The sequence below is a fragment of the Solea solea genome, chromosome 12 (genome assembly GCF_958295425.1).
Source record: "Solea solea chromosome 12, fSolSol10.1, whole genome shotgun sequence".
Lineage (NCBI taxonomy): Eukaryota > Metazoa > Chordata > Actinopteri > Pleuronectiformes > Soleidae > Solea > Solea solea.
In genome coordinates, this window is record NC_081145.1 from 28,729,161 (window position 1) to 28,745,193 (window position 16,033).

Genomic DNA, 16,033 nt, shown 5'->3' on the forward strand with positions numbered 1-16,033 from the left:
TGACGCGATCAGTGTCACATGATCTGCATCGAGTCTCCGTCCCAGCCTGGAGAATCTTAAAAGCAACAGGTCATCGTCACACTAGTGCACATTTCTGATCTTTACCCTGCGATTAAGCAGCTGCCGCGTCTTTAATTTAACGCAGCGTTGGGACGACGTCGACGCAACTCGACTTTGAATATTTGAACAAAATCTGCGGCCGAGCAAGTCATGTGACACAGTCAGCGTCGAGATCCTTCCTACATCCCGATGTTTCGGAACCGAACAATAAAAGCAAATTTGTGCTAATGTAACGTTTTAGTTCCTGACGTTAATCTGACATAAAAAAACAACAACAATTCTTGCCATTTGTTCGGTCAGATGATATTTTAATATTTACATTTTTAATTTCGCAAAACTGCAGGATTAGCGATTTGCTAATTTTGTTCTTTCATATTTTGCGATTTTTGTTCTGATGAAATGTTTTTCATCGTCCTCTTCGTCTCCTTCCTCTTCAACATAAATAAAGTAAATGTACGCGTCGACTCAACCCGGACACGCTGAGACGATAAACAACCTTTAAAACACAGTGAAGTAGAAGCTGATTTCCTAACAGAATTGCATCCAAACCAGTGGAGTCGCCGCCCCCCGATGGCCAATGAAGAGAATGCAGGCTGCGGACACTTCCATGTTGGCTTCACTTTTCTCGACCCGAGTGACTTTTGGTGAGTTTCCATTTGTTGTCAGAACGTGTTTGTTTGTTTGAATAATGATGATGATGCAGATTAATGAAACGATGGCAAACGTTAACTCGACTTTACTCGCGGTGCAAACATGTAACACGTTTGTTTTGTAGAAATGTTGAACTGTTCCTTTAAAAGTAAACAAAGAGTGAACTGACTAACACAAACACTCAGACTCAAAGATTGAGACTCCATTTTCTTTTAAATGTGTATTTTTTTGCCTGAAAGCGTGTGACTGGTCACATGACGTCTGTGACATCACTCACTGGTGACAAACAACAGGTTCCACCAACTTTTCACGACTTTGTCTTTGTCCTCTTCGTCGTCCCCTTCATCTTCGTCGTCCTCACACTTTGCTGCGTTTGTTGCGATGATGCGGGAACGTCGGCATCAGCTCTGGTTCACAGGCTGCGTGGAAAAGGCACCGTTGAGGTTTTTCTTCTCGCACAATAACATCTGCGATATCTTTAAGAACATGTTCACACTGAGGTGTGTAAACCACTCACTCTCCCACACCAAAGTCCACAGAGAAAATCAGTGATTTTAACATCACACACACACACACACACTGCTGCCTCCATCATTCAAATGTCAGATTTTGTCACTTCAGCTTCTAAAATCCTTCATTCAGATTAACGTCAGTGACACAAAGTGACCACACGAGGCAGCAGAGGACCAGCAGCTCCTGTGTGTGTGTGTGTGTGGACTTTGGTGTGAGAGAGTGAGTGTTTTACAGACTTGAGTTTCCTGTTGATAAAAGTCTGTCTGACAGTGAGATAAAGACGTGAACGTGTTAAGACGTCGTAGACTTTAAACTGACGCAGATTTTATATGATGGGGTTTTTGTAATCTATAATCTGGATTACTTTAAGGAGCCTCTTGTTTCTCAGGCTGGATCACAACAGCTGTCACTCATACATCAAATCTGAACTATGACTTTACAAAAGAGCACTTTACTCACGCAGGGGTTTTTCTTTGAAGTAAGAACTCTCCAAACTGTCTTTGGCACAAGCTCTGGATCAAAGTGAAGAGGCAATTATTGGTGTGTGTGTGTGTGTGTGTGTGTGTGCGCGTGCGCGTATACATACGTAAGTGTGTGTGTGTGTGTGTGTGTGCGCGTATACATACGTAAGTGTGTGTGTATACATACGTGTGTGTGCGCGTATACATACGTAAGTGTGTGTGCGCGTATACATACGTAAGTGTGTGTGCGCGTATACATACGTAAGTGTGTGTGTGTGTGTGTGCGTATACATACGTAAGTGTGTGTGTGTGTGCGCGTATACGTGTGTGTGTGTGCGTATACATACGTAAGTGTGTGTGCGTATACATATGTAAGTGTGTGTGCGCGTATACGTGTGTGTGTGCGCGTATACATACGTGTGTGTGTGTGCGTATACATATGTAAGTGTGTGTGTACCTGCGCTGTGGGTTATACATGAAGAGCAGGTTGAGTAGTCTGTGTCCAGCGTCAGAAAGCCACGTGAACTTATTCTTCAGGTTGTTGTACGGCTGCTTCCTCAGACTGTACTGACCCATGAGAGGCAGCTGAGAGAAACCCTGACACACACGCACCAATACACACACACACACACACACACACACACACACACACACACACACACACACACACACACACACACACACACACACACACACACACACACACACACACACACACACACACACACACACACACACACACGTTAGACATTCATGACTTGAGGGGACATTGCATTGACTTACATTCACTTCCTGGGTACTTACTCTAACCTTAACTACAATCACTACTGGCCTAATCTTAATCCTAACCCTAAAACATATCTTCACCTTAAAATGTAGTCATTTACGTTATGGGGACTTGCTTTTTGTCCCCACACAGAGAGTGTGTAAACAGGTTTAGGTCCACGCACGCACACACACACACACACAGAGAGAGAGAGAGAGCGGTCAGTTTTTCATCCTCTCACCGGCCAGATGTTCTCGTTGGGCGTCCCCAGCAGCTGAACGATCAGGTCCACCTGCTGGATCTCTGAGGTTCCGGGCAGCAGAGGTTTGTGGGCCAGCAGCTCGGCCAGGATGCAGCCGACCGCCCTGCAACACACAACAATGTAACTTTAATACTAAATCCCTTTAATGTGTGTGTGCAGGTTCATGACAGAGAGACACTGACCACATGTCAAGAGCTGTAGTTTGTGTCTTGGTCCCTAGGAGGAGCTCTGGACTTCTGTACCTGCAGACACAGGATGGAGGAGGAGGAGGCGTGATCAGTCTGAGGTAACTGGAGCGAACGAGATTACTGAGCTGGATTAAAGGAGAGTTTCCACTGAGGCTACACACACACACACACAGAGCCGGATTAACACAAAGGCAAACTAGGCACGTGCCTAGGGCCCCGATTGGCAGGGGGCCCAGACACAGGGTCAATCAAAACCTAAAAATGACTTGGTCCGCGTTTCAAGACAATTTACGCTCCTCGTCCTGATGACGCGACGCTGTCAGGGCGTTCTGAGGACAGTCTGCTCCGATCGACACTGGGGGCAGGCGGGCGGGAGGGGGCGCGGCGAGGTCCGGGCGGGGGTTCACTGTAAACCACATTCGCCCCAAACCCTTCCAAGTCGATCTAGAGTTGGTCGCGGTGCACCACTGGCGGAGGAAATGTCATGTGACACTGTTGTATGATGAAGTCTGCGCCAATTCATGGAAAAACTATATGGAGATTAAAGGTTTCTGCCCAGCTGTAATCTCCAATACTTATTGACTTAAATGGATTTGTTAAAAGACTATACTTTTAAACAACCTAAAACTGACGACTAAATTTGGACTAAAACTATCACATATAGAAATGAGTGAAACGTGACTAAAACTAATAAGCGTTTTAGTCCAAAAGACTAAAACTAAGACTTAATGTAGAATGGCTTCCAAAAACAACACTGCACAGTTCATCATCCAGACCAGTGGAGAAAACAGTCCAGACCAGGAGCTGAGCTGCTGAGTGATGCTTGTCTCTTTACCACGACAGCACAGTTTCTCTTACTGCAAACTTTATTGGTCTTTGTATATTTGACGACTTATTAAACTGTTCAATTTAATTAAGATTTTCTGCTAAATGCAATAGCTTACAACATTTATCTTATTTGCTCTGTTTACATAGCAATGCTGACACCATTGGTGATTTACTGCTACTACTGCCTTAACAATGACACTCGCAATGGATAAGATTACATGTCATTTGACATGTTTTACAGGATAAGATAAGGATAATTTAATAGAGCCTGTAGTAACGTATAAAATCACAAAATAGTCTGATAGACTGTTTAATATACGACACATGACTTATTTTGGCATACAAAGAACCAACTCGTAACCAAAGACTACGTTATGTAAAATGTGAATTCACTTTTATTAGTAACTTTGGTAAGTTTCAGATTTCAATTCATAAATAACATCGATGGAGGGGGGCCCAAAAAATACAGTCTGCCTAGTATAGTCCATTTATTTAATCCGGCTCTGCACACACACACACACACACACTATAATGGAGAGCCTGTCACTCACCACAGTGTCACCACTCTGGGCGTCATGGGTTGCTGTGGGATACCGTACATCCTCGCCAAGCCAAAGTCAGCTGTGTTACAACATTTACAGTCAATATTTATCATCTTTTAATTCATCGTTCTTTATATAAAGACACGTTCACGTCTCTATCTGTTTTAAACACTCACTCGCCCACACACACACACTCAAAGTCCACAGAGAAAATCACTGATTTTAACTTCACAAACACAGAGGGAGAGTGAGTGAGTGTGTGTGTGGGAGAGTGTGAGAGAGAGTGAGTGAGTGAGTGAGTGAGTGTGTGTGAGAGAGTGAGTGTGTGTGTGTGTGTGTGTGGGTGAGTGAGTGTGTGGGAGAGTGAGTGAGTGTGTGTGTGGGTGAGTGAGTGTGTGTTACATAAACACTCACTCATTCAGATACATAAAGCAGTTTTACACATAAATAAATGAGACTGAGGTCAGATGTGAGAGTCAGGTGTGTCATGTGACTACTGCAGAGGTCGCCATGGTAACAACGATGACTCACCGATCTTAACGCAGCCTTTGTCCGTCATCAGCAGATTTGACACCTTCAGGTCCCTGAGGATGAGATTAGAGAAGATGAAGAGGCAGAAGCTGTTCCTCTGCTCACCAGCAGGGGTCACTGTCACAGTCACTGATAACAATAAAACATTAGATTTACAATACAAACATGCATTAATACGTTTGATCTGCAATTGTTAAGAATTCATGAACAATAATAGAAAGTTCACAAATAACTTTTTCCTAAAAGCTCAGTGATTTGCTGAGTCATGTGACGCCTCCATTTTGTTGACAGTCGGCTTATTTTACACATGCAGCAGCGTTGAAGCTGAAATGATGATACTTTGTTTCATTCTACACGTTCTAAAGTGCAGCTACTTCCTGTTAGCACTAATGTTTTACGACATTAGGCGGGTGCCACCTGCCGTGAAACAAAAGAAGAAATCCCAAACTTTAATTTAACGTGTTTGACAGGAAGTAGCCACATGTGGAACAAAGTGTGTTTCCGGTACAGAGCAGGTAGAACAGGGTCAGCTCTACTGAGACGGCCATTTTTGACCACCTACCTAGCAAGCTACTTTCTTACATACAGTACATACTGTACTAAGGCTGTAAAGTCCCGCTCGACCGGTCCATTTATGAGTCGCTAAGTTCTGGTTCGACTCAAATTCTGATAAGTCGACTTTTTGCCAAGTTAATTTCATACAGTCTTCGGTTAATTTGATTTCATCTGGAGGAAAGTACCAAGTGTTAATGGGGGTGTTCCACAGGTCACAGCGCGTCTTCAGTGTTTTGGATTAGCCCAACCCACAGGAGACACAAAGATTAAAGAACGTGCGGTGGTTTTATTTCATGTTGAGCTACAGTCAGTCGTCCTCTAACATCCATGTCACAGACAGTGTCTCTGTGCGAGGACATGAGACAAATCATCTCAATATTCCTTAACAGTTGATATCGCGCTGATATCAACGTAGTATAGTATAGCATAATAAAGTATAGTATACTATAGCATAGTAAAGTATAGTATAGCATAGCATAATAAAATATAGTATAGCATAGTAAAGTATAGCATAGTATAGTAAAGTATAGCATAGTAAAGTATAGTATAGTATAGTGTAGTGTAGCATGGTATAGTAAAGTATAGTATAGCATAGCATAATAAAGTATAGTATAGTAAAGTATAGTATTGTATAGTATAGCATAGTATAGTATATTTTCAGATATTGATATTGCTCAGATGCATGTGATGCATTTTCCCCCCAAGAATTTCTTTGGTTGATTACAGCCCTACTACCTACCGAGCTACCTACCGAGCTACCTACCGAGCTACCTACCGAGCTACCTACCGAGCTACCTTCCTAGCTACCTTCCTAGCTACCTACTGAGCTACCTACCAAGCTACCTTCCTAGCTACCTACTGAGCTACCTTCCTAGCTACCTACCGAGCTACCTTCCTAGCTACCTACTGAGCTACCTTCCTAGCTACCTACTGAGCTACCTACCGAGCTACCTTCCTAGCTACCTACCGAGCTACCTTCCTAGCTACCTACTGAGCTACCTTCCTAGCTACCTACTGAGCTACCTACCGAGCTACCTTCCTAGCTACCTACCGAGCTACCTTCCTAGCTACCTACTGAGCTACCTTCCTAGCTACCTACTGAGCTACCTACCGAGCTACCTTCCTAGCTACCTACCGAGCTACCTTCCTAGCTACCTACCGAGCTACCTTCCTAGCTACCTACTGAGCTACCTACCGAGCTACCTTCCTAGCTACCTACTGAGCTACCTTCCTAGCTACCTACTGAGCTACCTTCCTCGCTACCCACCTGTGAATAATGAAGTTGTGGTGAAGAAACTCCAAACCTCTGAGCAGCTGAAGGATGATACACTTCACCTGGACAAAAACAACAACAGCGATCACTCAACATTTTCATTATTATATACTGTATACAGTATATATACACAGTATATATAATTGTTTTCTTTTTTTCTGATTCCATCATAAGAAAATGAAATTTAAAAAATAAATAAGATTTCCATAAGGTTCAGGACAAGTTGGCTGAAATTCTTCTATTTTTGGCCTGAAACTGAAACTCTCAGTTGTTTGCTTCCTACTGTTGAAATTGAGTTCAAATCAAAATGATTATATTTTCACGTCTTTGAGTGAATTGTGATGGATCCCAAAGGTCTGTGCATTTACTAATGTTCTGTTGTGCCTTTGTTCAGACGAATCCTGCTGCCTGTGTATGTGAGGGACAGAATCACAGCCGAGGTCCATGTTGTCATGTGACACGTCGAGTCACGCCACGGAAACACATGAATGTGAACGTATGAGATTCTGCGTTCATGCGGTCAAGAGTGAGGGAAGTGACCGACCTGAGCCTCCGAAAACGGCGTCTGCATGTTTTCCAGCAAACTGGCCAGATCCTGCTCACAGTAGCTCATCACCAGGAAGAGACTGAGTGAGAACACGCACACACACACACACACGTGTGCACACACACACGCACGTGTGCACACACACACACACGCACACACCGTGGTCACTAATGTTAAAACAAAAACAAGGGTGAGCCACACTCATACTGGTTTATGCACTTTAGTGGGGTCCAGTGTGTGTAAACGTTGCTGTTCATCAGTGTTTGTTCAGTGTGAGGCGGATGGTTCTATGTCACATGATGACAAATGAAAACACGAGTGTTACACTGGTGTGTGCGTGCGTGTGTGTGTGCGTGCGTGCGTGTGTGTGTGTGCGCGTGCGTGTGTGTGTGTGTGTGAGACCTCTCCAGCTGACTGCCCACCACCACCTCCTTCAGCTCAACAATGTTGGGATGACGCAGTCGCAGCAGCAGAGTGATTTCTCGCAGGCTGCTGATGGGAACTCCTGTCAGACACAACACAGGGAAAACACGGTGAGGACATTTTTCTCTCTCCATGACTACATGGTATGATATAATATAACATAATATAATATAATATAATATAATATGGTAAATTAATGTTTGACTGATCCCAAAAAAAAAAGACGAAAACACAAGATTAAAAATAAAAGGATAAAATATACATGTGTACATATAAGAAACACTTTATCACTGTATGATTCTTCTCTAACATAAAAGAGTTTAATATAATCAATAACATGAGTGAAGAAGACGTGATCTCACCATCTTTCTCTTTGTCCATCCTCACCTTCTTCAGCGCTACGATCTCGTCTGACCTGGTGTCACGGGCTCTGTCTACGACCACAAGAGGGAGCTGTTTATTCACCGAGCAGCAAAAACGCTCTTGTAATTCCAGAAACTGAGGGTTTTCACTCACACACGATGCCGTAGGTTCCTTCTCCGATTCGGTTGAGTTTCTCAAACTCTCGGACACTTCGGCAGCTGCCGAACTGAGGAAGAAAAAACATCATCGTGGGCTTTTTAGAAATCGGGGGAACCGATAATTGATTGATAATTCATTTTTGTGGCCCAGAGATTTAGCCAATTTATCTTGTTCCCTCCATCTGACAACTGTTCAAAAACAATAACTTTGTAAATCAGTTCATGTTTTTATGGTATTTGGCCGCAGTGTTGCATTGACTGTCTGATGATGTTTCTCAAATGATTTAGTTTTTGTTATATGGAGCAAAGAAACCAGAAAATATTCACATTTAATGCTGTGTTCACACCGGACACAGCGGCAATTTGTCGTGCGTCAAAATCACAACTTTTGTGCAATTCTATATTCATACTTGCCAGCGGCCAGACTCCACTTGGTGGAAACTAGGTAGCTACGAAGGTAGCTCTGTAGGTAGATAGGACGGTAGCCCGTGAAGGTAGCTAGGAAGGTAGCTCTAGAGAAACTTGGACTTTTTAAGGTAACGTTTGGGGTTAAAATTTCCGATGTAGATCTAAAACGTTAAAGTCGTTCTTTTAGTAGCTAGATTAGGGAAGCCATTGAGATCCGGAAACGGGTTCCACGAACCGTCAACCGGAATGAGGGATCTTATGGCTCACACATAGCTCTGGACGACTCGGCACGGTTTGGTATCATTTTCTGTTACTTCATAGCACCTCCTCAACGTGGGAAACTGCCGCCACATGGTTTTATTAACCATTTCAGCTGCAATGACATCACTTCCTGTGGCTTTGATGTCATACCAGCGACTTTGATGGCTAATATTTTGCATGGCTTTGATGTCTTTGAGATCAAAGCTACTGGTCGGTATATACCCAGCTTCCACGGTTAAGAGTTATTAGAACATTATTCACTCTTCTGATGTAACGAGGAACACCAAAGAAGGAGGAGGCGCAAGAGTTTTCAGGAATCTCAGCATGGACAAAAACCTCTGTTTTGAACAGTTCTCCAAGGAGAAGTGGAGGCCCTCCAGCTACTTTGAAAGCGACCCATACCAGATGGCAGAGTTTGAGAAAATCCTCAAAAAGATGGTTGTGAAAAAAACACCACCTGTGGAAGGCTGCCTGCGAAGGACCGAGCACAAAGACTTGGACGACACCTACGGTCGGCAGGATTTCCAGGGCAAATTTGGCGCAGTATACTTTTACTGGCCAGCGCAGCCAGAAGCAGCAACACCTCAACCGTATGCGAAAGACACCAAGGAGACAAATATAAGACAGAACAGTCAGAAAACAGTCGACCCAGATGAAAACACAGAGGCAGAGGAAGAAGCAGAATCAGAACAAGAACCGGAGACACAGCAGCAGAATGACCTGGTTGACACAAGCTGGACATTGACAAAGGTGCCTAAAAACAGAACAAAGCAGAGCATAGTGTGTTTTCCTGAACAAAGTTTCTGTGCAGCACATGAAGAGCCAAAGCTGCAGAACGACACATACTCGTCAATGGTTCGATCACCAAAGAATGTAAAAAACCCATGGCTGAAAGGCAACCCCTGGTCCAGGACAGCAGTGCATGGTGAGAGGTCAGGGTCACAGCTCGAACCAGATCTCTGCAAAAACTGGTCCAGGGGTAGAATCACAATGAGAAGGATGCAGAAGAGGATGCCAGAACTTCCCACACCGTCTGCTAAGACACAAAAGGAGACCGTCCTGTCACCAAAGACAAGTATCTCTTCAGCACCTGAGGTGAAGACACTTAAGGACCAGGAGGCCGTGCTGCTGCTGCAGCAGGATGACCTGGGTGAACCATGCTCAGTGAAAGTTAAGGAGCCAAAAGAGGGATCAAGCCGTGGGTTCAGGACAACAGACAAAAAAGATCCAAAGCCAGCACCAGAACTAAAACCAGAGCTCCACTTAAACTGGTTCAATGGTAAAATACAGAGGAGAAGGAAGCAGAAGAGAATGAGACCATCAAGCCCAGATATTCCTGTAACTGTCCAGTCTGCAGAGACACTGAAGAACCAAGCAACCCTGTACCCAGACACATGTCCATTTTCAGCACCTGTAGAGGAGACATCTGAGGATCAGGACATTTCAGGACACTTAAACTGGATCAACAATAGAATACAGAAGAGAAGGAAGCAGAGGAGAAAGACACCTCCAAGACAAGAGCCTTTTACAACTGAACAGTCCATGGAGACACTGGAGAAAACAAGCAGTCCTGTCTCCAGAAACCTGTCCATCTTCAGCACCAGTGGAGGTGACACCTGAGGACCAGCAGGATGACATAGCTACACCATCCTGAAAAGAAGTTAAGGAGCCTAAAACAGGATCCAACCGTTGTTTCAGGTCTTACAAATCTTACAAAGAAGATCCAGAACTGGAACCATACTTAAACGGGTCCAAAGGTAAAGTCTAAAAGAGAAGGAGGTAGAAAAGGAAGACACCTCCAAGACCAGAACCTTCAGCAGCTGTACAGTCTGCCATCCTCCCTTCCCCCCTCACCTCCTAACATGCTTCCCACTACCTCCTCCCAACTTTGTCCTCGTCCTACATGGATAGATGAGTGTTTGAACATGGACCCAGTTGACAGAGGTCTAGGTTACATCTGGTGCCTGCCAGATGTAAACTGGCAGGCAGTAACATTGGTACATTCCTTGTCAATATGTGGGGTGGAGTGGCTCAGTGGTTAAGACCGGTACCATGTGTACAAAAGACTTCATGGTCGCAAGTTCAACTCTACCCCTGGCAGGTTGTACTCAATTCCCTTGTAAGTCGCTTTGGATAAATGACATGTAATGTAATGTAATATGTATTCAACATGGGTTGCTGCAGTTTAAGGTTCTGCACAGGTTACATTTATCGCCAAACTCTACTCTGGTTTGGATCCGACTCTTTTTGGACAGGTATATTTGATACATTTCCATATAGGAGTCCCAAACCATTGACTGCATTATTTGGGGTCGTCCCTCGGGAGACGCAGATAACAAGGCACCAGGCTGAGGCAATAGCATTCTCCAGCCTACTGGCTCCACGTCTGATACTCCTTAGTTGGAAAGATGTTATGCCACTGTAATGGAAAATAACACTTATTCAAACTAGTGCCGTCAACGTTCTCATGTTAATTTTGCAGATTCATTTAAATGAATTTACGCAGTTAACGCTGTTTGTCTACTTCCAGTGGCGACTGACCCAGAAGAGGAGGAGGGGCTGAAAGAAGTCATTGGCATTGCGTCAGGGAGCTATCTCGTATAATCTAAACCCTCGAGAGGAACCATCGTGTCAAGAACACACTTTGTATGAGGATGAGAGAACACGGTGGAGACCACTGGACTTCTGTCAACAACCACAACCACAGTGCATTTCATTGAAAGACTGGACTGCAGTAAAACATCGGAGCGACACTATGCCAAAGCATGCGCTAACCATTTTCTGGATGTTGCAAACGAATGGAAAATCAAGGAAAAATTAAGCACCCTTGGCACCGACAGTGCCCATAACATGGCTGCAGCCGGGAAGCTGCTTCCATTTGAACAGCTGCCTTGAACGGCCCACTCAGGCATTGTCCTCTAGTCAAATTGTCTCGAAAGTGTGAAAAACGTTTTTTTATATGTGCACCTGTTTGAAATGGAACTGGCACAAAGATGGAACACACTGTATCTTTGTTGTTATCATTTATGTTACGCGTTCATATAAGAAATAATTGCTATTTCAGCTGATGTCTAATTGTATTGGTGGTTGGTGGGTTTGATATTCAACCTGCACTTTAACGTGGGCCTTGGTTCTGTTCTTGTTTTTATTTGAGAATATAAGAAAGAGGCCTTTTTGTGCCAAATTTGTAAAAACAGTGTTTAAAGAAAGTCTTTTGTGTAGATTCTACGTCCATTCCATGATTTTACATAAATAAATATCTGTTATAAGCTTCAGGTTTATTTTTGCCACAGTTGTCCTTCACAGTGAAGTTCATGACGTGAGAAGCGACTATAAAACGGTGTAAACTTGTAAGGTGTTGTCCATCTCGACTCTCTCGCTCTCTCTTTGCAGAGAAAGAAACGGTGCTTCAACAATCCATTTGATGCTCAAAGCTTTTACATCCTCATCAGATATCTAAGACAAATGTCTCCACAGCAGCCCCCGTCTCATAGGCGTTGGTGATGCGTAGGTGATGTCCCTGCCCGGGGCACCACCCGTAGATATTATAAAGTTTGGCAACCATTTCTATCCTATTTCAAGGATGTACTTCCTTCCCTCAATATAGTGTAGTAGCACAATCCAGACTCTTCCAATAATCCTATTGTAATATATAATATATATATTGTTATTGCTGTTGTAATAATAATAATAATAATAATAACAACAATAATGATAGTAACCCATATTTTACATCTAGTATGCAATGGACTATGTCATTTTGCACCAAACCCCATGTAAAAAAGCAGCAATTTAATAGCACTGACTCAAGGCCGCCTGAGTTCCTGTGTAAGACATTTATGGCTGGGATTGAGCCGAATTTGCAGTAAAATGTTGTGTCACCTTTACCACATATATATATATATATATATATATATATATATATATATATATATATATATATATATATATATATATATAATTCCTATATAATATACAATTCCTACCTAGACCGTGTTCATTAAAGTGTTCATCTACAGACACGAGTGAGTAACGCGTTCATCTACAGACAGGAGTGAGTAACGCGTTCATCTACAGACACGAGTGAGTAACGCGTTCATCTACAGACACGAGTTAGTAACGCGTTCATCTACAGACACGAGTGAGTAACGCGTTCATCTACAGACACGAGTGAGTAACGCGTTCATCTACAGACACGAGTGAGTAACGAGTTCATCTACAGACACGAGTGAGTAACGAGTTCATCTACAGACACGAGTGAGTAACGCGTTCATCTACAGACACGAGTGAGTAACGCGTTCATCTACAGACACGAGTGAGTAACGCGTTCATCTACAGACACGAGTGAGTAACGCGTTCATCTACAGACACGAGTGAGTAACGCGTTCATCTACAGACACGAGTGAGTAACGCGTTCATCTACAGACACGAGTGAGTAACGCGTTCATCTACAGACACGAGTGAGTAACGCGTTCATCTACAGACACGAGTGAGTAACGCGTTCATCTACAGACACGAGTGAGTAACGCGTTCACGGTTCATTGACGGTAGTGAATTGTCTTACCCGGTCATTTTGAGGCACTGCGAATATTCTGTTGTTCTTTAAGGACTTGAGTCTGATAAGGTCCGGTGGCGGTTCTTCTCCAGTAGGGTCCATTCTTCTCAGAACCTCAGAAAACAATAATATGGTCTACTGAGGATCACGGTGCCGGGCGCCGCCATTTGTTTTGGATTGAAAGACGACACTCCTCTTCCTTGTTTTTATTAACGGTTGTCAAACAACGCGATGGCGCTTTACCGCCACCTACTGGTGCGGAATGCCTCCTGCGCCTACTTTGCCATCGTTAAAACTCGAGTAGATCCCCTTCATCAATGCAGCTTTCCTTTATGGTCGCCCGTTTCCGCCAGTGTGGAAAAAAGCAGTAAAAATAAAAAAAAGACAAAAAGCCCTAATTTACAATAATAATGAGATTGACTTTCATCTCATAATTTTCACTTTTATCACACAATTTTCACTTTTACATTACATCATTTTGACTTTTTATCTCAGTTATTACTTTTTATCTCATATTTTGACTTTTATCACATTATTTTGACTTTTTATCTCAATTACTTTTTATCTCATATGTTTGACTTTTATCACATTATTTTGACTTTTTATCTCAGTTATTACTTTTTATCACATAATTTGGACTTCTTATCTCATATGTTTGACTTTTATCACATCATTTTGACTTTTTATCTCATATTTTGACTTTTTATCTCAGTTATTACTTTTTATCACATCATTTTGACTTTTTATCTCATATTTTGACTTTTTATCTCATAAAAATGTGGACTTTTTATCTCATATTTTTGACTTATCACATTATTTTGACTTTTTATCTCAGTTATTACTTTTTAGCACATAATTTGGACATTTTTTCTCATATTTTTGACTTTAATCACATTTGGACTTTTTATCTCAGTTATGACCTTTTATCTCATAATTTTGACTTTTTATCTCATATTTTTGACTTTTATCACATTATTTTGACTTTTTATCTCAGTTATTACTTTTTATCACATCATTTTTACTTTTTATCGCATAATTTTTACTTTTTATCACATCATTTTGACTTTTTATCTCAGTTATTACTTTTTATCTCATATTTTTTACTTTTTTTAATCTCAGTTATTACTTTTTATCACATCATTTTGACTTTTTATCTCAGTTATTACTTTTTATCACATCATTTTGACTTTTTATCTCAGTTATTACTTTAATCTCATATTTTTTTACTTTTTATCTCAGTTATTACTTTTTATCTCATATTTTTAACTTTTTATCTCAGTTATTACTTTTATCTCATATTTTGACTTTTTATCACATATTTTTTACTTTTTTATCTCAATTATTACTTTTTATCTCATATTTTTGACTTTTATCACATCATTTTGACTTTTTATCTCATATTTTGACTTTTTATCTCAGTTATTACTTTTATCTCATAATTTAGACTTTTTATCTCATATTTTTGACTTTTATCACATTATTTTGACTTTTTATCTCAGTTATTACTTTTTATCACATCATTTTTACTTTTTATCGCATAATTTTGACTTTTTATCTCAGTTACTACTTTTTATCTCATATTTTTTACTTTTTTATCTCAGTTATTACTTTTTATCTCATATTTTTTACTTTTTTATCTCAGTTATTACTTTTTATCACATCATTTTGACTTTTTATCTCATATTTTTGACTTTTATCACATTATTTTGACTTTTTATCTCATATTTTTGACTTTTATCACACTATTTTGACTTTTTATCTCATCATTTTGACTTTTTATCTAATATTTTGACTTTTTATCTCAATTATTACTTTTTATCTCATCATTTTGACTTTTTATCTCATATTTTGACTTTTTATCTCAGTTATTACGTTTTATCTCATAAAAATTTGGACTTTTTATCTCATTTTTGACTTTTTATCTCATATTTTTGACTTTTATCACATCATTTTGACTTTTTATCTCATATTTTGACTTTTTATCTCATATTTTGACTTTTTATCTCAGTTATTACTTTTATCTCATAATTTGGACTTTTTATCTCATAATTTGGACTTTTTATCTCATATTTTTGACTTTTATCACATTATTTTGACTTTTTATCTCATATTTTTGACTTTTTATCTCAGTTATGACCTTTTATCTCATAATTGTGACTTTTTATCTCATATTTTTGACTTTTATCACATTATTTTGACTTTTTATCTCAGTTATTACTTTTTATCACATCATTTTGACTTTTTATCGCATAATTTTGACTTTTTATCACATCATTTTGACTTTTTATCTCAGTTACTACTTTTTATCTCATATTTTTTACTTTTTTATCTCAGTTATTACTTTTTATCACATCATTTTGACTTTTTATCTCAGTTATTACTTTAATCTCATATTTTTTTACTTTTTATCTCAGTTATTACTTTTTATCTCATATTTTTAACTTTTTATCTCTGTTATTACTTTTATCTCATATTTTGACTTTTTATCACATATTTTTTACTTTTTTATCTCAATTATTACTTTTTATCTCATATTTTGACTTTTTATCTCAGTTATTACTTTTTATCTCATAATTTTGACTTTTTATCACATAATTTTGACTTTCTATCTCATATTTTTGACTTTTATCTCATTTTTTATTACTTTAATCTCATATTTTTTACTTTTTATCTCAGTTATTACTTTTT

The 16,033-nt window shown here is 40.3% G+C and overlaps 2 protein-coding genes across 7 annotated transcripts; one reads left to right on the forward strand and one right to left on the reverse strand.

Moving 5' to 3' along the window:
• Positions 1–780: 780 nt before the first annotated feature.
• Positions 781–13,538, reverse strand: cdk10 (cyclin dependent kinase 10). Of its 5 annotated transcripts, none has more exons than XM_058644781.1 (13): positions 13,355–13,538; positions 8,117–8,189; positions 7,963–8,034; positions 7,580–7,682; positions 7,175–7,256; positions 6,625–6,692; positions 4,803–4,855; positions 4,281–4,350; positions 2,896–2,955; positions 2,693–2,816; positions 2,143–2,282; positions 1,684–1,736; positions 781–1,187 (listed from the first exon to the last, which is right to left on the reverse strand). In XM_058644781.1, exons 1-13 carry the CDS (start codon positions 13,445–13,447, stop codon positions 1,069–1,071), a joined length of 1,110 nt encoding a protein of 369 aa, XP_058500764.1. In that variant the 5' UTR covers positions 13,448–13,538; the 3' UTR covers positions 781–1,068. The 5 variants fall into 5 exon arrangements, with proteins under 5 accessions (XP_058500764.1, XP_058500765.1, XP_058500768.1 ...); XM_058644782.1 differs by having other exon boundaries at positions 781–1,130; positions 13,355–13,536; XM_058644785.1 differs by lacking the exon at positions 13,355–13,538 and adding an exon at positions 8,532–8,674.
• Positions 8,880–11,704, forward strand: LOC131469618 (uncharacterized). Of its 2 annotated transcripts, none has more exons than XM_058644779.1 (2): positions 8,880–10,909; positions 11,321–11,704. In XM_058644779.1, exon 1 carries the CDS (start codon positions 9,115–9,117, stop codon positions 10,408–10,410), a length of 1,296 nt encoding a protein of 431 aa, XP_058500762.1. In that variant the 5' UTR covers positions 8,880–9,114; the 3' UTR covers positions 10,411–10,909; positions 11,321–11,704. The 2 variants fall into 2 exon arrangements, with proteins under 2 accessions (XP_058500762.1, XP_058500763.1); XM_058644780.1 differs by having other exon boundaries at positions 8,880–10,891.
• Positions 13,539–16,033: the final 2,495 nt, after the last annotated feature.

Excerpts from the sequence above, each read along its gene's own strand:
- LOC131469618 (XM_058644779.1), top strand. The coding sequence starts at position 9,115 with ATGGACAAAAACCTCTGTTTTGAACAGTTCTCCAAGGAGAAGTGGAGG.
- cdk10 (XM_058644781.1), bottom strand. The coding sequence starts at position 13,447 with ATGGACCCTACTGGAGAAGAACCGCCACCGGACCTTATCAGACTCAAG. Across the intron at positions 2,956-4,280 it reads CCCAGAGTGGTGACACTGTG|GTACAGAAGTCCAGAGCTCC; the intron begins GTGAGTGACAGG and ends CTGTGTCTGCAG. Across the intron at positions 1,737-2,142 it reads ATGTATAACCCACAGCGCAG|AGCTTGTGCCAAAGACAGTT; the intron begins GTACACACACAC and ends ACTTTGATCCAG.